The sequence below is a fragment of the Geotrypetes seraphini genome, chromosome 4 (genome assembly GCF_902459505.1).
Source record: "Geotrypetes seraphini chromosome 4, aGeoSer1.1, whole genome shotgun sequence".
In the NCBI taxonomy this organism is placed as follows: domain Eukaryota; kingdom Metazoa; phylum Chordata; class Amphibia; order Gymnophiona; family Dermophiidae; genus Geotrypetes; species Geotrypetes seraphini.
This window is the reverse complement of record NC_047087.1, coordinates 153,206,124-153,232,614: the sequence shown is the minus strand read 5'-3', so window position 1 is coordinate 153,232,614 and position 26,491 is coordinate 153,206,124. Positions and strand designations below refer to the sequence as shown.

Sequence of the window (26,491 nt, the reverse complement as noted above, 5' to 3'; positions counted from 1 at the left end):
TGTCATTCACCACGACATCCTAATCTTCCAACTCTCCGAAATAGGCATAAGCTCCACAGTCCTGGATTGGTTCTCGAAATTCCTACGCTTCCGCTCCTACACCGTTAACACAAACGGTACCTCATCCCCCGCCTGGAAGCCGAAATGTGGAGTCCCGCAAGGCTCACCCCTCTCCCCTATCCTTTTCAACATCTACATGTCCTCTCTGAAACTCCTTCATTTATCCCCCCTAGAAACTCTCTACTCCTACGCTGATGACATCCTCATCCTCCTCGAAACCGACTCGAACCTCTCGAACCTCGCTGAGAACATCTCCACATGTATTACGAACCTCCAATCCTGGGCCCAATCTGTACAAATGAAACTGAATGAGTCCAAAACCAAACTACTTTGGCTCGGCCCAATCTCAGACCATTTACCCACCTCCATCCCTCTACCTTCCGGCCCCACTCTTCAGCTTGAGTTTTCAAGCAAAGTCCTAGGCATCATCTTAGATTCCTCTCTCTCCTTCAACGATCACCTCAACTCCCTAGTAAAAAAAATGCTTCTTTAGCCTCCATATGTTGAGGAAAGTAAGATCCTGCTTTCATCATTCTCATTTCGCCATCCTCGTCCAATCCACCATCCTCTCTAGACTGGACTACTGCAACTCCATCTATATAAGCCTAACTAAGAAAAACCTCCATAGACTTCAGCTAATACAGAACGCCGCGGCCAAGCTTATTTTCGCAAAAGGCAAGTTCGACCACGTTTCCCCACTCCTCTCCAAGCTTCACTGGCTCCCAGTATACTCCAGAGTCCTCTATAAATGTGCCTGCATAGCCTTCAAGATTCTACATGGCGTCCTCCCTCCCGTTATCCCACTCTTCTGGAATTCCTCAAACCCGCTCTCGACTAGATCCTCCCAAAAACTGAAACTATCTTTCCCTTCTATAAAAGGTATATCCCGCGCAGGAAAACTTGGAACATCCTTCCCCTTTAGAACCACAGAACTCTGGAACAACCTTTCATCCCCGCTCAGAAATTCTAGCTCCTTCCAATCCTTCCGCAAACACTTGAAAACTTGGCTCTTTTCAAAAATCTAATCACCTCCCGTGCTCTAGTATCCTGTCCCCCTCTATCTCCTCAGTCCCTCTCCTATATCCTTTCTTTGTAGTTCCTTTCCTCTCAACCTCTGTAAACCGTGCCGAGCTCTGCGCACGCGGAGATGGTGCGGTATACAAACCTAAGGTTTAGTTTAGTTTAGTTTAGTCTTCTTTATCAGAATATTGAAGAATACTCAAGATAAGTAATTTTTTCATTTTCAAGCTTTTGCTTGTATTGTTTAGTATAACATCTTTAGTGCATATTAATTTACAATGGAGGTAGGGAGGGTTCGTGCAATGATGTAACTGTTAAACATCTTTACAGCCTCCCAGCGACATTCCACTGAGCACATTAAGTTATTTCTAACATAGTTGATTAATAATTCTCGAGTGATTATTTCAGTTAAATGAGAATTTAGTTGAATACATTTTTTTCTAGTTAGACAACCCAATTTTCCATCAATTGGTTCTCAATTTCTTTGTGATATTTTTTTTCATCTTGCACCGCTAACGCTCTCCCTTTATCCGCCTTCCATATTATAACTGTAGAATTAACTTTCAAATTTCTCAGAGCTCATCCGAGTGCTGTTCTTACTTTGCTCAATTTCCCTGGTCATACATTCTTTAAAGATCCTGATGGCATCCTCTAATGGACCTGGGGGACACCAATTAGATTTGGGGTTCATAATAGTGCGATCCATCTGAGATTCTTTACCAAAAAAGAATGTTCTTAGTTGTAATTTTCTACTGAAACTTTCAAGGTCAATTCTAAATTGAAAATCATCGAATTTCAATGAAGGGACAAAAGAGAGAGGCCTTTAGATAGGACTGGAATCTCAGCCTGTGTTAAGCCCCTGTTGGATATGTTGACTACCACTCCATCTGCCTTGTCTGTGACCTGGTATTGGGTCTCATTCTGCCTTGGCCTCTTCCTCTCCTTCCTCTGTTCTTCCCTCTGTTTTGCCATAAAAAATTATTTTTACTTGAAGAGTGGCTACCTGAAGATAACAAGGTGGAGCTCTCGGAGTGGGGGCTGCTACTCAAAGATCTCACAACAACCTGAGATTGCTCATCCATGTTTGTCTTTCTTTTTGTTTGACCAGTTGTAAACTCTATTATTCATGTAGTCCCACTCGTCTCGTTTGAATTTTCTGATTTTATTCTTCTTAATTGACTCCCTGTGTTGATCAATTTTAGCATTGTCTCTTATTTGTATTTAAAACTGTTCAGTATTTAAGGAATCCTTTAATGTTCTAATTTCTTTATCTATTTCTATTTCCTGCTCTTTGATCACAATATTACTTTTTTCAACTATCAGCAGCATTAAATCTAGAGAGCATTTATTGAGGATTCTTCTCCATTTGTCAACAAATGCTTCATCTTTCTTGAATATTTAGGGCCCTTTTAAAACTCTCAAACCCCGTGGAATCCGCTCAACTTTAAAGTATTCCACTAATATAGAACTGTTAAATTCCATATTAACCATGTTTTACATTAGTTTCAATATCTTAACTCCAAACGTCTGGATTAGCCCCTTCTATTGATAAGGAATCAAATTGTGAGGGTACAGTTAGAATTGTACCCGCTAAATCATTAGAAAAGCTAATACCTCTCTATACTGGTGACCCCAACAGCTGCTCAAAATCAGAACTATAAACCGCAGCATCAAACTGTTTAGCCATTTGCAAATAACTTTTCACTTGAAGATATGGGAAAAGGTCCAAAAGAAAAGCTAATACCAGTCTTCCAAGTAGTTGTGGCCCTCATCAAACAATCACAGTGAACCACTGACAAGTCCGGGAAGATGGTTAGTAGGATTATCTGGAAACAATTCACTAATACAAAAAATCCCACAATATGATGTTGAAAGTGTCCCACAATAGGAGAACCCTTGAGAAAGCTGCTCTGTGGCAAAATGGGTCCCATCGGGGCTGGCTAGAAACTCTGCATGTTAAAGAAAAGCACAGGTGTTATCCAGGGACAGCAGGCAGCTATTCTCACATATGGGTGACGTCATCCGATGGAGCCCCGATGCGGACGCCTCCAAGCAGACTTGCTTGAAGAAACTAGAAGTTTCGAGTCGCCCGCACCGCACATGCGTGAGTGCCTTCCCGCCCAGTGCACAGGGCACGTCTCCTCAGTTCAGATAGTTAGCAGAGAAGCCAACCAGGGGAGGTGGATGGGTTGTGAGAATAGCTGCCTGCTGTCCCTGGATAACACCTGTTACAGTATGTAACTGTGCTTTATCCCAGGACAAGCAGGCAGGTATTCTCACATATGGGTGACCTCCAAGCTAACCAGAATGGGATGGTGGGAGAGTTGGCAACTTAGGAGAATAAATTTTGTAAAACAGATTGGCCAAACTGTCCATCCCGTCTGGAAAAAGCATCCAGACAATAGTGAGAAGTGAAGGTATGAACCGAGGACCAAGTAGCAGCCTTGCAAATCTCCTCAATCGGTGTCGATCCGAGGAAAGCTACAGAAGCTGCCATTGCTCTGACTTTATGGGCTGTGACTTTACTGTGAAGGGGTAAGCCAGCCTGGGCATAGCAGAAAGAGATACAAGCCACCATCCAATTAGAGATGGTGCATTTAGAAATTGGATGCCCCAACTTATTTGGATCAAAAGCAACAAAAAGTTGAGGAGCAGTTCTGTGTGGTTTGGTGCATTCCAAGTAGAAGGCCACAGCATGTTTACAGTCCAGAGTATGAAGAGTAGATTCTCCAGGGTGAGAATGAGGCTTTGGAAAAAACACTGGAAGTACGATAGATTGGTTGAGATGAAATTCTGAGACCACTTTAAGCAGGAATTTCGGATGAGAACGAAGAACCACCTTGTCATGATGAAACACAGTGAATGATGGATCAGTAACCAAAGCTTGTAGCTCACTGACTCATCAAGCAGAAGTGAGAGCAATGAGAAACACCACTTTCCAAGTGAGATACTTCAAATGAGCCTTGTCAATTGGTTCAAATGGAGGCTTCATGAGTGGAGAAAGGACAACATTGAGGTCCCAAACCACAGGAGGCGGTTTGAGAGGAGGTTTGACATTGAAAAGTCCTTTCATAAATTTGGAAACCACCAGATGAGCAGAGAGGGGTTTCCCTTCAATAGACTGATGAAAAGCCGCAATTGCACTGAGATGGACTCGTATGGATGTAGACTTGAGGCCATAATCAGATAAGTGCAAAAGATAGTTCAAAACAGAAGATAAGGAGGAATGCTGAGGCTCCTTATGATGAGAAAAACACCATGTAGAAAATCTAGTCCATTTTTGGTGATAGCATTGTCTAGTGGTAAGCTTTCTAGAAGCTTCTAAAACATCTCTTACAGATTGAGAAAACTGAAGAGGGGTTATGTTGAGAGGTACCAGGCTGTCAGGTGTAGAGACTGCAGGTTGGGATGAAGCAAAGAACCATGACTCTACGTAAGCAGAGAAGGAAAACCTGGTAGAAGATATGGCTCCCAGCTGCTGAATTGAAGTAGAAGGGAGTACCATGGTTGTCTCGGCCATCGAGGAGCAATTAGAATCATGGTGGCATGATCGTTCTTCAATTTGACTAGAATCTTGAGAATGAGAGGGAATGGAGGAAATGCATAGAGGAAAAGTTTCGTCCATTCCAGAAGAAAAGCATCTGCCTTGAGGCGGTGAGGAGAGTATATCCTGGAGCAGAACTGAGGCAGTTTGTAGTTGTGGGGAGCTGCAAAGAGGTCTATCTGAGGCGTTCCCCACTGTGAGAAAATAAGTGATGAAGAGACAAGGAATGGAGAGTCCATTCGTGAGGTTGCAGAAGACGACTCAAGTTGTCTGCCAAGCAATTCTGAGCCCCTTGAATGTAGACAGCTTTGAGGAAGGTGTTGTGACGAATTGCCCAGTCCCAAACATCCAGAGCTTCTTGGTAAAGGGAGGCAGACCCCGTCCCTCCCTGTTTGTTGACATAATACATGGCGACTTGGTTGTCCGTGTGGATGAGGACTACTGTGTTGTGAAGGAGATGTTGAAAAGCATGAAGAGCTTTGAGGATCGCTCTGAATTCCAACTGATTGATATGACACTGACAATCCGTACTGGTCCAGAGGCCGTGAGTACGGAGACCATCGAGATGAGCGCCCCAAGCGTAAGTCGACAAGTCGGTCGTGAGGACCTTCCGATGAGGGGGCAAGTGAAAAAGCAAGCCTCTGGAGAGATTGGAAGAGAGCATCCACCAACGGAGAGACTGCTTCAATGAAAAAGTGACTGAGATGTGGCGAGAAAGAGGATCGCAAACCTGAGTCCATTGAGATGCCAGAGTCCACTGAGGAATTCTGAGATGAAGTCTGGCAAAAGGAGTCACGTGTACTGTGGAGGCCATGTGACCCAGAAGCATCATCATGTGTCTCGCAGAGATGGAAGAACGAGAAGATACTGTGTGACAGAGGTGAAGCAGAGCTTCCAGACGTTGTTGTGGAAGGAATGCTCTGAGTTGGACAGTGTCCAGAACAGCTCCAATGAATTGTAGATTCTGAGAGGGTTGAAGTTGAGATTTGAGAAAGTTGATTTCGAATCCCAAACTTTGTAGGAACCAGGTAGTCTGTTGGGTCGCTACAATAACCCCTTGAGATGTGGAATCTTTGATGAGCCAGTCGTCTAGGTAGGGAAATACCTGAAGACCATGATTCCTTAGAGCTGCCGCTACCACAACCAGGCACTTGGTGACCAAAAATTGTTGAGAGCCCTGAGATCCAAAATGGGTCGCAGATCGCCCGTCTTCTTTGGAACAAGGAAGTAACAGGAGTAAAACCCCCCTGCTGTGCTGTTCCAAAGGAACTGGTTCGATGGCATGGAGATGAAGCAGAGCTTGCGCTTCCTGAAGAAGAAGGGCGGTCTGGGAGGGATTGGAAGTATACTCTCTTGGAGGAAGCTCTGGTGGAACCTGAGTGAAATGAAGAGAGTATCCTTCCCTTATGATGGTAAGTACCCAGAGGTCGGATGTAAATGACCGTCCATCTGTTGTAAAAATGATGGAGATGACCTCCTATTGGTGGAAAAGGAGTCAGAGACAGAACGATGGAGGTTATGCTCTGTTATAAACAGTGAAAAAGGCTGAGAAGCCTTAGGTGCAGCAGAAGGTTGAGGCTTCTGAGGCGGCTGTTTCTTCAAAGGAGGGCGAGTATAAGGCGCCGGCTTTGGAGGAAAACGCCTCTGGTAGATAACAGGAGGGCGTGCAGGCCTAGAAGGAGCTGGCTTAGGCTTAGGTCTGACTATGGAGGCAAAAGATTTGGCATGATCAGACAACTTCTTCGTGGCTGCCTCGATGGACTCATCGAAAAGGTCATTACCCTCACAAGGGATGTTGGCTAGACGGTCTTGAAGGTTAAAGTCCATGTCAATGGTGCGAAGACAGGCTAGGCGACGCATGGCCACAGAGCAAGCCGCTGCTCGGGCAGAGAGCTCAAAGGCATCATAAGAGGATTCCAGAACTGAGATACGTAACTGAGAGAAAGAAGCAATGACTTCTTGGAACTCAAAATGCATGGTATCATCCAAGTAATTCAAAAATTTTGGCAAAAGAGACAAAAGAAATTCAAACTAAGTGATGAAATGAAAATTATAATTAAGGACTCTAGAAGACATCATCGCATTCTGGTAGATACGACGTCCAAATTTGTCTATGGTTTTTCCTTCCCGACCAGGAGGAACTGTGGCATAAACTCTGGAAGGATGGGATCTCTTTAAAGAGGATTCCACAAGCAGGGACTGATGAGACAACTGGGAGTTGTCAAAGCCTTTATGATGGACCATTTTATATCTGGAGTCCAACTTGCCTGGAACTGCTGGAATGGAAAAAGGAGTCTCCATGCAACTAGTAAAAGTTTGATCAAGAAGCTTATGAAGTGGAAGCTTAAGAGATTCAGCCGGAGGTTGAGGAAGATGCATGATCTCGCGGTATTCTTTAGAATATTTAGAGCCAGTGTCCAATGGAACGCTCAAGTCTACAGCCATCTGTCTCAAAAAAGAGGAGAAAGATAACTGATCTGCAGTGACACGGCCTCTAGAAGGACTCGAGGACGTCGAGGCAGCTGGAGTCGAAGAAGTAGAAGCCTCAGCTGGAAACCATGGTGCGAAGGAACCTGGAGACTTGAACAAGGCACTGGAAATCGGAATATCCTCAAGGGCCGGCATCGGAGACCTGGAACGAGGAGTTGGTGGTCTTGTCGAGGCCGGAGAGGATTGAGGCTTCGAGGAATGATGCCTGGAAGAATGCTTCGAAGCAGGCCTCAAGTGGTGTCGAGAACTGTGTCTCGAACTGGATCTTGAGGACCGAGCAGAGGTCGAGGAGCCTCAAAGCACTTTTGAAGACTGGACAGCCTTTGTAGAGTGTGAGGTATCCTGTCTACGAACTTGCACAGAATCTACTCCATGCGTTTCGTGCTTGGAAGCCAGACCACACATTCGCAGAGACTCCACTCCCTGCATCGAGTGTGGAGGATCAGACGCAAAGGCGGCTCGACCTCGCAGGAGACTACTGCATGCCCAGGCTGGAGAAGAGTGAGCAGTGTGGGTCCCATGTTAGTAAGGACCTTAATAATCTGCTCCTCCAAAGAGGTCTGGGACGAAGCCGGCAAGGAGGGTACCGCGTCTGAAACCGACCCACTTGCCTTGGCTGAAGGGTCCCGCACAGTGGTGTGAGAGTGTTTCGACTTGGGAGGCTTCGACACTTTAATCACCACTGGCGGAACCGAGTGCTGAGCTATTTGACCTGAGGAGACAGGAGAAGATATCGCAGCAGAGAGTGTCGAAGCAAGAGCTGCTCCAAACGACGAAGATCTGATGAGGCTCGAGATGGAAGCAGTAGAGGCAGAGGCTTCGACGGGGGTCGAGGCCGAAGACACCTTCAATGTTGAGGGACTCCATCTCGAAGAGGCTATCCACCAAGATGCAACGACGCTTAAAAGCACGAGGCTTAAGTGTTTGACAAGGCAGGCACGAGGTAGGATGATGCTTTGGCCCAAGGCACTTGAGGCAGGGTCCGTGAGAGATATCGTGCGCTTGCACTTGCAACACCGTTTGAAACTGGTAATAGGCCAGGGCATAGACAAAAATACAGCCGATGCAAAGTCGAAGCCCGCGGGCTGTGGCCGAGCGGCCTGTACCGGACGAACGAACGGAAACAAAATTTTTTTTTTAAAAAAGAAAGAAAAGTAAGAACACAGCGAAGTTACTGGAGAAAGCCAAAAAGACGGACTTCTCGGCTCCGTGGAAAATTAAGAACTGAGGAGACGCGCCCTGTGCACTGGGCGGGAAGGCACGCGCGGTGCGGGCGACTCGAAACTTCTAGTTTCTTCAAGCAAGTCTGCTTGTGAGGTGTCCGAATCGAGGCTCCGTCGGATGACGTCACCCATATGTGAGAATACCTGCCTGCTTGTCCTGGGATAATAAAAGCTATGGCTATAGACATTCGGGGCATAAAGATTACAAAAAAGGAGCTGAAATCCCCAAAGTTCCCCTAAGACAAGAACATAATGACCGTCTTTATCCTGAATGGTCTTATGAATATGAAGGGGTAATTGTTTGTGAACCAAAATAGCCACCCCCCGTTGAGTTTCCTGAAGGAATGCCATGTCGGAATGATGTTGCCTAAGCCAAGTAAGAATTTTGGATATCATCAATGTTAAGAGTAACCACATTCAAATTAACCATAGCTGCTCAGCAAAAAAAGCTACTACTGCATCAACATGACAAAGGGAAAAAAACAAACTAGAGACCAGACCCCCCAGCTAGGCCTGGCTCCAGGTGAAACCAGCACTCCCACAGTCCCTCCAGCCCCTGTTCTGCCAATGCTCCCCCCTTCCCCTTCCTGAACCCACACACGTCACTCCACAATCATCCACAGCCATATCATACACATACCCCCTACCCAGCCTCCCCCTTCCAGAAAGTCATCCCCAAACCTTCCAAAACCCCTCCCCCCAAAAAAACTGCATACACTCAACCTCCTCTTCCCTCGCTCAAACCCATGCGTAATAGGAACCAAAAAGAAAAGAAAAAGAACCCCCCCCCCCCCCGCAGAAGCCCAGGCTCTCTCCCCACCTGACTCATCCCAGGCCTGTCCCAGGCTAGGCGCCCATCACCCTACTTACCTCGAACTGCCACCATTATCATACCGGAAAAAAGACCCCCCCATGCTCCAATATCCTAACAGAGAGCCTCCCTGAAAAGTTTTTGAAGAAGTGCCCCGTATATGAAGAAACAGACCCCCATACTCCCCACCCCCCTGAACGAAGGAGTGAGGGAGTATTACCCAGAGGCAGAAAGCCCACACAGACAAATAGGATAACCAGGGCATCCTAACAGAACAATTGAAACAATGAATTATCAAAATATTATCCGTGTACATTTACCCCAAGGGGGGCCTTTGGCATGTCAGCAATGCTGAGATAACAGGTACATTCATCCAGGCAAGTGTTCCCCCCAACCCAATCCACCCCTGAGACCCACCTGACCAACCCAAGGGGATATAGATACATAAGAGAAGATAGAAAGGATGAAGAAGAATTAGAAAACGAAGAAGGAATTCCAAGGGGGAACTCTTCAGCATCTCCACAAGAAAGGCAATATCCAACTACCTGGGGAGCAGTCGGGCAAACGGAGGTCTCCTGCCCCACGAGCAGGGGGAAAGACAGAAAACAAAAAGAAAATAAAGACTAAGTCAAAGCGCACAGAACCCCAGAACAAGATAGAACGCTTAGTAAGATAAAGTGAGAGAGCAGAAAAACGCCATAGAGCAAAAGGAGACTGCGGAACCACCAGAAAGAAATGAAGACAAAAACCTGTCGAAGCTTGTTGGGTGGCCATCCCCCCACACCGCGGTGCAGGACACCAGCACACCCATCGAGGCGTTTCATAGTTACAGCAGTTGGAAAGTGGCCCGGCCAGCTCAGCATGAAGGCACAAGGCTCTACCAGGTGCGAACCAGAGGGAGCCCCAGTCTCCATATGGCCCAAAGATAGAAAAAGGGGCTAGGAGAGGGGAAAGAGAACAATTAGAGAGATACCAGCCTACCAGCTAAAGAAACCTATCTGGCCAAAGCCAGAAAAGTTAAAACGACAGTCAGAGAGGCCAAACTACAGATGGAAGAAAACATAGCTAGGCAAGTAAAGGAAGAGGAGAAATCCTTTTTTAAATATGTTAGCAATAGGAAGAAGAACACAAGCAGTATTGGGCACCTAAAGAAATCTGATGGCAACTTTACAGACTCGGACGCAGATAAGGCAGAAATACTCAACAACTACTTCTGTTCAGTCTTCACCTGCGAAGCACCAGGATCCGGTCCTCAGCTACAGACAAAGGGGAATTTGGAAGACCCATTCCGGGACATGGAATTTACTGACAGCGAAGTCTACCAAGAATTATCGAAATTAAAAGTTAACAAAGCTATGGGCCCGGACAATCTACACCCTAGAGTACTTTGAGAACTGAGGGATGTCCTAGCAGAGCAGTTAGCTGTGCTCTTCAATCTTTCCCTGAGTGAGGGAAAAGTTCCCCAGGACTGGAAAACCGCCAATGTTATCCCACTCCACAAAAAGGTATGCAGGTCAGAAGCTGAAAATTATAGACCGGTGAGTCTCACATCAATAGTGAATAAACTCATGGAGAAGTTGATCAAGAACAGATTGGACACATTTCTAGATGATGAAAGATTAAGGGATCCCCACCAGCATGGCTTTACAACCTTATATGTCAATCCAACCTTATATGCTTCTTTGACTAGGTAACGAGAAAACTGGATGGGGGTGAGTCCCTGGATAACGTGTATTTAGACTTTAGCAAGGCTTTTGATAGTTTTCCACACCGTAGGTTATTGAACAAGTTGTACTCGTTGGGACTAGGAAAAACACTAACAGCATGGGTGCAAGACTAGCTTAGCGGCAGACTTCAAAGAGTAATGGTGAACGGTATCCCCTCAAAAACATCAAGGGTGACCAGTGGAGTGCTACAGGGCTCGGTCTTGGGCCCGATGCTATTTAATATCTTTATTAGGGATCTAACTCAGGGACTTCGAGGCAAAATTACATTGTTTGCTGATGATGCTAAACTATGCAACATTGTGGGCAGAGCAACCAGGCTCAGCACTATGGAGAAGGACCTGCTTTTGTTGGAACAATGGTCCAGTACTTGGCAACTAAACTTTAATGCCAAAAAACGTAAAGTAATGCACCTTGGGAGCAGAAACCCATGCAGAACATACACCTTGAACGGTGAAAACTTAGCGAGAACCATTGTAGAAAGGGACTTGGGAGTTCTCATCCGAGAAGATATGAAAGCTGTCAATCAGGTGGAGAAAGCTTCAGCAAAGGCTAGACAAATGCTGGGTTGCATCAGAAGGAGCTTTATCAGTCGAAAGCCTGAAGTCATACTACCGTTATACAGATCCATGGTGAGACCTCACCTGGAGTACTGTGTCCAGTTTTGGAGGCCACATTATCAAAAAGATGTGAAGAGAATGGAGTCGATCCAGAGAATGGCCACTAGGATGATCTCAGGACTTAAAGACATCACATAGGAAGAACATCTAACCAGATTGCACCTATATTCTCTCGAGGAGCGCAGAGAAAGAAGGGACATGATAGAAACATTCAAATACATTACGGGTCGCATTGAAGTGGAGGAAGAATTATTTTTTCTTACGGGCCCCACGGCAACAAGAGGGCATCCACTAAAACTTAAGGGGGGAAGATTTCATGGTGACACCAGGAAATACTTCTTCACCGAATGGGTGATTGGTTGATAGAATAAACTTCCATGCCATGTGGTCGAGGCTAGTAGCGTGCTCGACTTCAAAAGTCGATGGGACAAACAGGTGGGGGTGCTACAGAGTTATGCATAAAGGATACACCAGGGAGGGAGGGTTCTCGAGTGGGCAGACTTGTTGGGCCGCCGGCCCTCTTCTGGCGTATTATTCTATGTTTCTACCCCATTAGCCCCACCTGCAGAGTGGAAAGAGTAGAAGAATCAGAGGAAGAAAAGGAAGAAAGGGAAAATAACAGATAAGGACCTCGAGACCAATCCCCGCCGATCATAGCATTGAGCAGTCACAAGGGTAAGAAGAGTAATGTCCTGGCCCCCCTCCCCAATGGAAGACAGAAAGGCGCAACCACAGAGACAAGGTATTCAGCCCGGCAGGCCCTCCAAAAAGGTGTGGATCTCTGCAGGGGTGAAGAAGTAGAGCGCCCGGTTCTCATGGTGCACCCGCAGCTTGGCTGGATACTGTAAGGCAAACCACATCTATCGCTGATGGAGCTGGGTACAGTAGGGGGCCATCGCTCGCCACTGCTCCGTCACTCGTGGGGAATAGTCCTAGAATAGCAAGATTTGTTGCCCCTCATAAGAGATAGTGCCCTTCGATTTATAGCTGACCATGAGCCACTGTTTGTCAGCAAAGTTTAGTATATGGGCAATCATTGGTCATGGTCTGTTATCTCCCTCTCGGTGGTTCTCCAGCTGGTGTACCCGCTTGACCAATATGGGGGTGATTCCAGTGTCCATGCCCAACCAGAGCGTTGAGATCCAAGGAATTGAGAGACTCTGGCACACCGATAAGCCGTATATTATTCTGACGGCTGCGGTTTTCCAGGTCCTTTGCCCTCTCTTCCAGTCAGCTGTATTTTTCTTCCAGAGTGTGGGCCCCTGCCTCTAAAGCCACCGAGCGATCATCTTGCGCTGACACCCGATCTTCCATGTGCTGCAAAAAGGCTGCCTGCCTGTGTCTTTAATCCCATCTACCGTGGTCTGCAGCTGAGTGAGCTTGTCATCCAGGAAGGCCGTAAGATGCTTTTTCAGCTCCTCAATCGCGTGATCATCGGGCTTAGCTGTACTCGTGCAGAGGAAGGAGTCGCCGCCATCTTCACAGGAGTAGAAGGGGCTCACAAAATTTTGGCAGCCTTCAAGGCTCATGCCGGCAAACCGCAGAGCCCAGCAAAAATGGTATGAGCAGACAGTCTGCAGCTCGCCCCAGGCTGTGAGATAGATTTCAGGTATTCAAAATCAGAAATGTTCAAGATATAGCCAATGATAACAGCTCCAGGTCGGAAGAGGTGTCTAGAGATGTCCGTTCAGGCTGAGTGCATCACGTGACCCCCCACAGTGACTATATTAAGCCAAATGCTGAGCAGGAAACTTAGCCTGTTTGTTTCTCTGATTCACTGTTAACAGATCTCCGTGTGAGAACCCCAGCTGATAGTGGTAAGAACATAAGAATTGCCATCTCCAGATCAGACCTTAGGTCCATCAAGTCCGGCAATCCGCACACGTGGAGGCCACGCCATGAGTACCCTGGCATAGTTTTGGTCCCCATATCACTCTATGCTTCTCATAGGGAGATGTGCACCCAGCTTAACAATACCCAATAAGGAGATGTGCATCTAGTTTACCCTTAAATCCTAGAACGGTGGATTCCTCAATTACTTCCTCTGGGAGAGCTTTGCAGGTGTCCACCACTTGCTGCGTGAAACAGAACTTCCTAATATTTGTCCTAGACTTGTCCCCCCTCAGCTTCAGTCTGTGTCCTCTTGTCCGTGTCACATTGGACATTGTAAATAACTGTTTTTCCTGCTCTATTTTGTCAATTCCTTTCAGTATTCTGAAAGTCTCGATCAGATCTCCTCGCAGTCTCCTCTTCCCAAGGGAGAACAACCCCAGTCTCCTAAGTCGTTCCTTGTAATCCAGGTTCTCCATACCTTTCACTAGCTTCGTCGCTCGTCTATGCACCCTCTCCAGCAGTTTTATATCCTTCTTTAGGTATGGAGACCAATGCTGGATGCAGTATTCCAAGTGTGGTCAGACCATGGCTCTGTAGAGTGGCATTATAACTTTCTCTGATCTACTCGTGATTCCCTTCTTTATCATGCCCAGCATTCTATTTGCTTTCTTTGTTGCCGCCGCACATTGCACCAACGGCCTCAGGGTCCTATCTACCAGTACACCCAGGTCTTTTTCCTGTTCGGTCTTTCCCAGAGTTGCACCTGACATACTGTACTTGTGTTCCTTATTCTTTCTGCCTAAATGCATCACTTTGCATTTTTCCACATTAAACTTCATCTGCCATTTCTCTAACAATTTCTCCAATTGACTCAAGTCACTCTGGAGTTCCTCGCTGTCCTTCAGCGATCTGATTGCCCGGCATAGCTTTGTGTCGCCTGCAAACTTGATGATCTCACTGGATGTTCCTTCTTCTAGGTCACTGATGAAAATATTAAATAAGATGGGCTCAAGTACCGAGCCCTGGGGTACACGGCTAGTCACTTTCACCCAGTCTGAGAACTTCCCATTTATGCCCACTCTCTGCTTTCTGTTTTCCAGCCATTTGCCTATCAATCTTAGTATATGTCCCTCTATTCCATGGCCTTGTAGTTTCCTTAGAAGTTTTACATGTCGAATGCTTTCTGGAAGTCCAAGTATATAATATCCACCGGTTCTCTACCATCAATTTGTCTGTTCACTGTCTCAAAAAATTGAAGTAGGTTCGTCAAACATGATTTCCCTTTCCTGAATCCATGTTGACTGGCTCTCATCAGGTCGTGCGTGTTTAAGTGCCGGACTATGTTATCTTTGATCAGCGCCTCAACTATCTTTCCAGGGACAGACGTGAGACTCACAGGTCTGTAGTTGCCTGGCACTCCTCTCGATCCTTTTTTAAATATCAACGTCACGTTCGCGATCTTCCAGTCATCCGGTATCTGTCCTGTTCTAATTGACAGGTTGGTAAGTTTTTGAAATAGTTCTCCGATTTCAATTTTTAGTTCTTTTAAGACTCTCGGGTGAATTCTATCCGGTCCAGGAGATTTATCACTTTTAAGTTTGTTGATCTGGTGGTAAATCTGGTCCAAGTCCACTTCTACTGTGGTGAGGCTGTCCTCTATGACCCCCTTGAACACTTTCACTGTTTCAGGTATTGTAGCAGTGTCCTCCTTTGTAAAGACAGACGCAAAGAAGGAATTCAATCTGTCTGCAATTTGTTTGTCATCCTTGATGCACCCTTTTCCTCCCAGGTCATCCAGCGATCCCACCGCCTCTTTTGCGGGTTTTTTCCCTTTTACATAAATAAAGAAGGGCTTGAAATTTTTGGCCTCTTGCGATACTTGGTTACTATAGCAGCCTGTTAATTGCATTCAGCCTGCATGCTTCTCAGAAATGTATTGAAAATCACTGAGTGTAAAACTGCTATGTTTCCTCTGTTAAACACCAGCTTAGTTTTGAATTGAGTTCATCTCTGAGAACCAGTATTTACTGTCTTGTGCCTAATGCTGCAAAAATTGTCTGTGTGTCTTGCTAAGGAACCTGCTTCCCAAAAGTATAAATGATTCTGTGTCTTTCTCATGGCTACCTGTGCCCAATGACTGCCATAAACTCCCATCCTGCAGCTCAGAAATAGGAAGCTGCTTATTTCAGTTGTTGTACAACAGTGAAGCATTTAAGCTAAAGGATTGCATTCTTTCTCCTGTATAATGTATGCCTAAGCTTAAGACTCTGGTGAAGAGGACTGTATATAATTTGCCTACTAAAGTCCAGAGCTGGCAATAGGGTTAAAGTTTATGTTGAGGAATCTTTTCTTTTGGTTATTTTCATGCTCACATTGACACCTGTGATGAACTACGATTTTGAGGCCAGTGGCCAAATAAAGTTTATATTTCTTCATTAAGGCCATTCTGACTAAACAATATTCTTCGAAAGAGCAATTCTAGGCGGTGGCCTAGGGGTAAAAATCCTGATAGGCTCCTCTAGTTCCAGGGGGACCACGCCAGAAGTAAGCGTTGTGTCACTACCTGGCCGACCGTGGCGCTCTTGGAGAGCACAGGTGTGACAACATCTCGTCCGTTATTATAGGTGCATTTAAAGCCGATGCCTGAGCCATAGTCAACTGGGGTAGCCCCAAATCAGCAAAGAAGATTTTACTTTCTCTCCAAAAAGCTCCTCTCTCACACATGGAATGTTGGCCAAGCGGTCTGTAGATTTATGTACATTTTGGAGACCTTAAGCCAGGCAAGTTGCTTTGGCCATGGCAGAAGCTCTGGATGAAATCTCAAACATATCAAAAGCTGGTTTGTAGCATAGCATGAGTGATATGTTGGAATTCAGGAACATGGGCAGGTGGAATGTATTGTTCAAATACTGTTATTTTCCTAATTAACTGTTTGAAATAAGACAAAGAAATTGTAATTCAATACTCTGTTGGATAACATGGAATTCTGAAAGAGATGATGGCCACATCTGTCCATGACCTGGAGGGGCTGTGACATAGACTCTGGAGCTAGATGACTTTTTAAGGGTAGATTCTACCAGCAAACCCTGGACATGAAATAATTCTATAGAGGGAGTTCAATTTTCTAGGAGCTGTAATCACTATAAGTGGATTCTCCCAATTTTTTTTTTTTTTACAAGAGATTCTTTCAAAAGATTGTGAAGTAGTAATTTTAAAAGCTTCTTGGGAGGTTTCTCAAAATCTAATGCCTCAAGCTGTTCAGCTCTGGTTTCAATGTCTGCTTCTAGTTTTACAGGCAGTTCCATACCCAATTGTCTAATATATTTGGTAAAAGAGAGCCCTTTAGGAGGTGATCTTCTCCTAGGTGGAGGAGGAGACAGCTCAGAGGGGATTCCATATGACTCAGGAGCTGATAAATCATCCTCCCACTCCAAGCAGAGTCCTGATCGAGGTTTGGAAGAGTCTCTGCAACGATGGTACCGACCTGAGGAAGTTGAAGACAGAGATTGTTGGTACCATGCATGCTTCAAAGTAGAATACTTAGACTGAGAACATCAATGTTTAGAGAAAGAATGTTGGTGCTTTGATGAGGAATGTCGATGTTTTGATGCAGATTTTCAGTGTCTCGATGAAGACCTTCGTTGCCTCAATGTGAACAAAAAGGTTGGTGTCTCAATGGTGATCAATGCTCCGATGAAGAGGATTGTTGATGGCGTGATTGACAGCATTGATGCCTTTGGAAACAGAAGGATGCTCCGAGGACGAACATTGCTGTCAACTTGAAGAAAATTGAGGTGAAGCAGAGCGACGTGTATGAGTCAAGGCTGAAGTGGTACCTGTGGGAACTATGCTCGGGCTGGGCCGGTACCGATGAAGTCAGTGTGGAGGTCAGTGAAGATTAACTTCAACATGTCACGAATCTCTTTGTGCAGAATATCATCGCCATTGGATCAAATATCCTGCACCGATATCTGAGATTGAGCGGATATCAATGGTGCAATAGGATGCCTCGGGGTGGGAGACCTCAAAGAGGATGCACAACCCATAGGAGACAGCCGGCACAGAAGGAGAGCGTCAGCACTGAGGTTTGGCCTGCATCAAGGGACTCTATGCTGACAAGGCCTGTGACACTGGCTGGAAAGTGGTTAGCTTCTTAGCATTCTTCCCAGAAGCAGGGATGTACGATGCTGATGTCGAAATTAATGCAGGTATCAGCAGTACTGATAATGGTGACTTATCCGGCATAACAGGACCGAAAAATTTCTCCTGCTGAAGCCGTTGTGCTTTTAGTGAACGCTTTTGAAGAGTAGAACAATAAATTCAGGAATACACTCTATGTTCAGGCCCCAAACACCAGATACACCAGTTGTGCGGGTCAGTGATGGAAATATACCGCTGATACTGACAGCACTTCTTAAACTCAGTCAATGCCTTCGACATGGATGGGAAAATGTGAGCGGCCAAGTCAAACTCAATTTTTGAAGAGAAAAGAAACTATATCGCCCCCCAAATCGTTAGATCCCAGGCCTCATAAGAGGGATGAGGGAAAAAAAGAATGTAAATTTAAGAAAGTCACTTTTTTTATTATTATTATTCACGAACTGAAGTTAAAGAAATATCCAGCGGAATAATTTAGTAAAAGAAAAGAAATCTCATAAACAAATGCACTGAGGGAAGGCAATGCAGCACTAGATAACACAACTTCTTCATGCTGTGGAAAATGAAGAACTGAGGTACCGCTTGCCTTCGTCGGGCAGGAAGGCACTTGCGCATGCGCATTGTAGGCAGACTGAAATCTTTTAAGCTCTTAAAGTGCCAGTGCACATTTCACTATCCGTACCATGGATGATGTCACCCATATATAAGAATATGCTGAGGGACTTCCTTTGGTTCCTTCCTAAGGAAGTCCTACCTAAGGAAGTCCCTGATTGGCTCAGACACCTCATGCCCCTCCTAAGAGAGGAGCCCAAAGTGCCTGAGCCAATCAGGGCCTTAGGCCTCTTCCTGTGCATCACATGGTGCTTTGGGGAGGGGCCTAAGGCCCGCATTGCGCAGAAGGAGGCCAGAGGAGCAGGAGGGTCTGACTGGGCACCCCTCCTACTCCCAAAGTAAAGGTTCTAGGGGGAGGGGGCCGACAGGGTGGTCCCATTGGTAGGAGGGAGTGGGCATCCCTCCTGCCATATCTTAGTTTAGTGTGAGGTGGTTCTGCGGGGGAGGACCGATGACAAGAGGGAGTGGGCATCCCTCCTGCCGTTTTTAGAGGGTGAGTGGGCAGACGAACAGTCGCTCGGGGTGGGGGGGAGGCAGGCAGGCAAGCAATGGTCGGCTTTTCTTAATGGGACAGATGATGCGTGTTTAAGTCACACAGAATATCTGTCCATTACCATTTAAAAAAAAGCAGAAGCCTTGACAACAGAGACAGGAGGCTGCTTTTCCTGTCACTACTGTCAGGGCTATTCAACTAATCAATCACTCACTGAGTGATTGAGCCGGTGACTTTGCGTGCAAATCATTTGCATGCAAACTTGATAGTGAATCAATTGCTGTTTGAAAATCGGCCAGAGAATTGGCCAACAGCGATTGAGTCGTTACCTTTAGTGAACCTGGGCCTTAGAATATTGTGTACAATTCTAGAGGCCGCACCTTCAAAAAGATATTAAAAGGATGGAGTCGGTCCAGAGGAAGGCTACTAAAATGGTGCATAGTCTTTGTCATAAGGGGACAGACTTAAAGATAGTAACATAGTAACATAGTAGATGACGGCAGATAAAGACCCGAATGGTCCATCCAGTCTGCCCAACCTGATTCAATTTAAATTTATTTTTTTTTTCTTCTTAGCTATTTCTGGGCGAGAATCCAAAGCTTTACCCGGTACTGTGCTTGGGTTCCAACTGCCGAAATCTCTGTTAAGACTTACTCCAGCCCATCTACACCCTCCCAGCCATTGAAGCCCTCCCCTGCCCATCCTCCTCCAAACGGCCATGCACAGACACAGACCGTACAAGTCTGCCCTGTAACTGGCCTAGTTCAATCTTTAATATTATTTTCTGATTCTAAATCTTCTGTGTTCAAACCAAGCTTCTTTGAACTCAGTTACAGTTTTACTCTCCACCACCTCTCTCGGGAGCGCATTCCAGGCATCCACCACCCTCTCCGTAAAGTAGAATTTCCTAACATTGCCCCTGAATCTACCACCCCTCAACCTCAAATTATGTCCTCTGGTTTTACCATTTTCCTTTCTCTGGAAAAGATTTTGTTCTACGTTAATACCCTTTAAGTATTTGAACGTCTGAATCATATCTCCCCTGTCTCTCCTTTCCTCTAGGGCACAGGTGTCAAAGTCGGTCCTCGAGGGCCAGAATCCAGTCGGGTTTTCAGGATTTCCCCAATGAATCTGCATGAGATCTATTTGCATGCACTGCTTTCAATGCATATTCATTGGGGAAATCCAGAAAACCCGACTGGATTCCGGCCCTCGAGGAGGGACTTTGACACCCCTGCTCTAGGGTATACATATTCAGGGCTTTCAGTCTCTCCTCATACGTCTTCTGGCGCAAGCCTCCTATCATTTTCGTCGCCCTCCTCTGGACCGCCTCAAGTCTTCTTACGTCTTTCGCCAGATACGGTCTCCAAAACTGAACACAATACTCCAAGTGGGGCCTCACCAATGACCTGTACAGGGGCATCAACACCTTCTTCCTTCTACTGACTACGCCTCTCTTTATACAGCCCAGAATCCTTCTGGCAGCAGCCACTGCCTTGTCACACTGTTTTTTCGCCTTTAGATCTTCGGACACTATCACCCCAAGGTCCCTCTCCCCGTCCGTGCATATCAGCTTCTCTCCTCCCAGCATATACGGTTCCTTCCTATTATTAATCCCCAAATGCATTACTCTGCATTTCTTTGCATTGAATTTTAGTTGCCAGGCATTAGACCATTCCTCTAACTTTTGCAGATCCTTTTTCATATTTTCCACTCTCTCTTCGGTGTCTACTCTGTTACAAATCTTGGTATCATCTGCAAAAAGGCACACTTTTCCTTCTAACCCTTCAGCAATGTCACTTACATACATATTGAACAGGATTGGCCCCAGCACCGAACCCTGAGGGACTCCACTAGTCACCTTTCCTTCCTTCGAGTGACTTCCATTAACCACCACCCTCTGGCGTCTGTCCGACAGCCAGTTTCTGACCCAGTTCACCACTTTGGGTCCTAACTTCAGCCCTTCAAGTTTGTTCAACAGCCTCCTATGAGGAACTGTATCAAAGGCTTTGCTGAAATCCAAGTAAATTACATCTAGCACATGTCCTCGATCCAGCTCTCTGGTCACCCAATCAAAAAATTCAATCAGGTTCGTTTGGCACCATTTACCTTTTGTAAAGCCATGTTACCTCGGATCCTGTAACCCATTAGATTCAAGGAAATACACTATCCTTTCTTTCAGCAACACTTCCATTATTTTTCCAACAACTGAAGTGAGGCTCACCGGCCTGTAGTTTCCTGCTTCATCCCTGTGACCACTTTTATGAATAGGGACCACATCCGCTCTCCTCCAATCCCCAGGAATCACTCCCGTCTCCAGAGATTTGTTGAACAAGTCTTTAATAGGACTCGCCAGAACCTCTCTGAGTTCCCTTAGTATCCTGGGATGGATCCCGTCTGGTTCCATCGCTTTGTCCCCCTTCAGTTTTTCAAGTTGCTCATAAACACCCTCCTCCGTGAACGGCGCAGAATCTACTCCATTTTCTCGTGTAACTTTGCCGGACAATCTCGGTCCTTCTCCAGGATTTTCTTCTGTGAACACAGAACAGAAGTATTTGTTTAGCACATTTGCTTTCTCCTCATCACTCTCCACATATTTGTTCCCAGCATCTTTTAGCCTAGCAATTCCATTTTTTATCTTCCTCCTTTCACTAATATATCTGAAAAAATTTTTATCTCCCTTTTTTACATTTTTAGCCATTTGTTCTTCCGCCTGTGCCTTCGCCAAACGTATCTCTCTCTTGGCTTCTTTCAGTTTCACCCTGAATGTCCTTTCTGCTCTCCTCTTCTTGGGTTTTTTTATATTTCATGAACGCCAACTCTTTCGCCTTTATTTTCTCAGCCACTAGGTTGGTGAACCATATCGGCTTCCTTTTTCTCTTGTTTTTATTGATTTTCTTCACATAAAGGTCCGTAGCCATTTTTATCGCTCCTTTCAGCTTAGACCACTGTCTTTCCACTTCTCTTATGTCCTCCCATCCTAACAGCTCTTTCTTCAGGTACTTTCCCATTGCATTAAAGTCCGTACGTTTGAAATCTAGGACTTTAAGTATCGTGCGGCCGCTCTCCACTTTAGCCGTTATATCAAACCAAACCGTTTGATGATCGCTACTACCCAGGTGAGCACTCACTCGAACATTAGAGATACTCTCTCCATTTGTGAGGACCAGATCCAATATCGCTTTTTTCCCTTGTGGGTTCCGTCACCATTTGTCTGAGCAGAGCCTCTTGAAAGGCATCCACAATCTCCCTACTTCTTTCCGATTCCGCAGACGGAACATTCCAGTCCGCATCCGGCAGGTTGAAATCTCCCAACAGCAGAACCTCCTCTTTCCTTCCAAACTTTTGGATATCCACAATCAGATCCTTATCAATTTGCTGTGATTGAGTCGGAGGTCTGTAGACTACACCCACGTAGATAGAAGTTCCATCTTCTCTTTTCAGAGCAATCCATATCGCTTCTTCCTCTCCCCAGGTCCCTTGCATTTCGGTCGCTTGGATATTGATCTTTACATAGAGAGCTACTCCTCCACCTTTATGACCATCTCTGTCCTTCCTAAAAAGATTATATCCCGGTATGTTTGCATCCCATCCATGTGATTCACTGAACCATGTCTCTGTGATAGCAACAATATCTAGATCTGCCTCTAATATCAGGGCTTGCAGATCATCAACTTTGTTGCTTAGACTGCGAGCATTTGTGGTCATCGCTTTCCAGCTATTTTTCAGCGATAATCTCCTTTTTCGTATGGATTTTTGTGTCGTTTCACTTTCCGTTGCAATACTAAGAAATGAGTTGCTGATATTGCTTATGTTGCAGCCTTTACTACTATCACATCTTTTCTTTTGCCGGGGGTGGTCTCTATAATTGTCCTTCGTACATACACCACCCCCACCTTCTAGTTTAAATGCCTAGAAAAATATTGTCTAAATTTCTCTGCAAGGTTTCTTTTTCCTGCTGTAGTAATATGTAGCCCATCAGTGCAATATAGCTTCTTGTCCTTCCATGTATTTCCCCATCCTCCTATGTACCTGAAGCCTTCTTGATGACACCAGGCTCTGAGCCATCTATTAAAGTCCTCTGTGTTTTTCATTCTTTGCTCTCCTTTTCCATATGCAGGCAGTATTTCAGAAAAAGCTAAAGTCTTTACAAAAGGTTTCACGCCCTCACCAAGCTCCCGAAAAGCTTTCTGTGCTGCAAGTGTGGAGTTGTTGGCCAGGTCATTTGTTCCCAGATGGATAACAACATCAGTGTTAAAATCCTTAGTTTCTTCCTTAATTATAGTCAGTATTTGCCTGGAACTCCTGGTAGCTGAGGATCCTGGAAGACATTTCACTATTTTGGACTTCCTCGCCCTGTGTTCCAAGGTTAATGCCTCTGATGATGGAATCCCCCAACAGTAATAGTTTTCTGTTTTTGGCTTTTTTTATTTGTACTTAGGGTGCTCTTGTTCTCTTGAGTTTCCTTCATTGGTTCCAGTCCCACCTCCCTTCTGTTTTCCTGAGTATCGCAGTGCACTAGTGGAGCGAAGGAATTCTGTAGAGGTAATATTAGTGAAGGTGGATGTTTCTGTGTTACATGTCGCAGTCTTCCTGAGCCTACTGTGACCCATTTATTCCTGGGCTGTTTTATTCTTTGAGGTAGAGGTGGTAAGTTGGTATGATTTTGTGGAGTGATGGAAGCTGCTTTAATTGTATTCAATTCCTGTTTAAGTTTGCAGAGCTCCTCCTTAATACTGGCAAGTTGAAGACAGATGGGGCAAGCCTTAAGCCTCCAAATAGTATGTCTTGGAATTAAAGCACCACAGTGATTGCATAGAATAAAGGTCATCTTGATTGGTTGTGAAGTCCTGATTATATGGGTCCTTATATATGAATAGTGGTCCCTGGGGTTGGTGGGACTATAAGTAAGACTACTAGTAAGGCAGAAATATAGGCTCTATACCACCTAAAACACAGTATTTTAAACAAAAATGCAGGTTCTATCAGTGCTACCCTAAAAGACAGGATTTATAACAGGATTTTCCTTACTTTAGTCACCCTGAGCCACAGGCACCAGAAATATAGGCTCTATACCACCTAAAACACAGTATTTTAAACAAAACTGCAGGTTCTATCAGTGCTACCCTAAAACACAGGATTTATAACAGGATTTTCCCTACTTTAGTCACCCTGAGCCACAGGCACCAGAAATATAGGCTCTATACCACCTAAAACACAGTATTTTAAACAAAACTGCAGGAAGAGGAAATAAGATTTAACAGAGGAAAGAGGAAAGATCTCAATATGTATACTTTAGAGCTAGTGGTCTCAAACTCAAACCCTTTGCAGGGCCACATTTTGGATTTGTAGGTACTTGGAGAGCCTCAGAAAAATAGTTAATGTCTTATTAAAGAAATTACAATTTTGCATGAGGTGAAACTCTTTATAGTTTATAAATCTTTCCTTTTGGCTAAGTCTTAACAATAATATTGTAATTTATAGCTAAAGAGACCTATGATCAAGAAACTGTTTTATTTTACTTTTGTGATTATGATAAACATACCGTGAGCCTCAAAATAGTACCTGGCGGGCCGCATGTGAGTGTGAGACAACTGCTTTAGAGGAAAGGCGGGAGAGAGGAGATATGATAGAGACGTTTAAATATCTACGTGATGCAAATGCGCATGAGTCAAGTCTCTTTCATTTTAAAGGAAGCTCTGGAATGAGAGGGCATAGGATGAAGTTAAGAGGTGACAGGCTGAGAAGTAATCTAAGGAAATACTTTTTTACAGAAAGAGTGGTAGATGCATGGAACAGTCTCCCAGAAAAATTGATAGAGACAAGTCTGTGTCTGAATTCAAGAAAGCCTGGGATAGGCATGTAGGATCTCTTAGAGAGAGGAAGAGATAATGGTTACTGCCATCATATTTCTGCCATCATATTTCTATGTTACTATTTAAAACATGATATAAACAGAATTTTAGGATTCCTTACCTGTGAAGGACTACTGGTTTCTCCACTGGGTGACCCAGGAGGTCCTGAATACAATCCCACTGTAACCATAGTTAAAGAATGATCAGAACAAATTTTAAAAGACTTTTTATCCATTGTGTGGCAACAGTATTTAAAAGAAAAAAAGAGAAACTTTCACTTCAAAAGAAAACTAGCTTAAAGGGGACCTGAAAATTTTGACATTCTGCTCCTGCACTGCTATCCTAAACCAAAATGCTAATTTCAAATTTGAGCAAAATTATTATTGCAAATTAATTTTGCTTTCATTGTGCTGCAAAGGAAGGTTTTCTATTTTGCAAGATCAAGTGCCTGCCTGAACTGAAAATAAGTTGCAGATCTACATGGGTTTCCAGTATCCTGTTCTTGAACCTTGAGAGCCTAGAGGCAATTCCTGGGTTAAGAACATCTGACTTATGTCAGACTCATACTTATGAACTGGGATCCTGCCTCTCCCTTCCTGTGCCAATATGCCGCCTCTTCCTTCCTTCCTTTCCAAGTCCCAACGCACCCTCTGTTCTGTGTTTCAAATTTGTGCCTGCCTCCCTCCCACGGGATGCATTTCTCTTTGCAAAGTTGCAAGAAGCAGCTCCTGCACATGGCCCACAGCTGATGTGGAAGCCTTCCTTCTCATGTCAGAGAGAAGGCTTCTGGGTCAGCCGCGTACCGTGTGTAGAAACCATGGCTGTAGCTTTGCAAAGAGAAGTACAGCTGGGAGGAGGGAGCTGGCAAGAGGAGGTAAACACCCATAGGAGGGTGTGACAAATCCAGGGCTAGTTCAGAGTTTTCTCCCTCGAATAGCCAGGATTTGCACTATGGTATGTTTAAAGTCCACTCCTATCCCTTTAAGAGAGACAGATTCTTGAGACGGGGATGTGTTGCCTGCTTCATTGTATGAAGTTCCTGACTCTATTTTTGCGACGTCAGAGAGGAAGCTTCCAGGTCAGGTGTAGGCCGCGAGTAGAAGCCTTTTCCCATGGCTTTGTGCACTGCAGCACTCAGGGAGCCAGCCCAAAGATGCCGCATTAATCGCACCGAAGACCGGCGGCTACTGAACAATCTCTTGGGCCCGATGGAGGTGCCGGCAGAAAATTTCTGCGGACCGGCGGTTGAAGCTGAGCCACGAGCCTCACTCAAGTGGATAAAGAGCCGCATGTGGTTCGTGAGCCGTGGTTTGCTGACCACTAATGTAGAGTAAACAGCAATCTCTTATGCATTAAGATGGCAACACCCCTTTGCCTCCCACTGAAGGTAGAAGAGTAGACTTCCCCCACCCAACCCCTCAGCAGCTTGGCATGCTCGATCTGAGAAAGGTGGGTCTCTTACAAATATGCTATATCAATACCCAGCTTCCTGAGATGAGTCAATATCCATGAACGCTTAATGGGAGACTTGACTCCATCCACATTAAGCGTAGTCACTTTCAAATCAGCCATAACCACAGACTATCTGGATGCCCAGCTAAACTCTGCCGCAGATTGAGTATATGCTACCAACCACAATGCCCACGGTACCTCATCCCATTCCCACACCCACCCTCCCCTCACACCCCACAAACATACACAGGCATACCCCCCCACACCAGACATATCCCCATACCCCCTCCCACCCCCAGAGCATGCCTCCCCCAGCATACAATCCCATATGCACTTCCCCAGCCCACCCAGAGAGAACCTCCTCCCCAGCCATAAAAACAACACATTTCTGCATCCCATCCAAGAACACAACTGCAAAACCAAACTGGAGAGCCCAGCAAGACCCCAGTCAAATTGGGCCACAGGCAGAGAGCCGATTGCCAAAGCAGACTGGAGTTCTCACAGAGTGAAGGGTCCCCGGCCCCCTGCAGAGTCCTCCAGCCAACAGCATAGAGTCCAGGCAAATGCAGGTGCACAGGGGTCAGGACAGTAGGACC

The 26,491-nt window shown here is 45.4% G+C and overlaps 1 protein-coding gene across 12 annotated transcripts in view; it reads right to left on the bottom strand.

The window, feature by feature from the left end:
- Positions 1-26,491, bottom strand: part of C4H16orf70 (chromosome 4 C16orf70 homolog) — a 1,667,531-nt gene that overhangs the window by 457,683 nt on the left and 1,183,357 nt on the right. For 9 of the 12 annotated variants that reach the window (XR_004539235.1, XM_033942210.1, XM_033942207.1 and 6 more), the window contains one exon: positions 24,565-24,623. The exons of the other annotated variants lie outside the window; for them this stretch is intronic. Coding sequence is in view for 8 of the 9 variants with exons in the window: in XM_033942210.1 (XP_033798101.1) it covers positions 24,565-24,623 (59 nt within the window). In the remaining variant the exon portion in view is untranslated. The remainder of the gene's footprint in view (positions 1-24,564; positions 24,624-26,491) is intronic. 12 annotated transcript variants of the gene reach the window in all.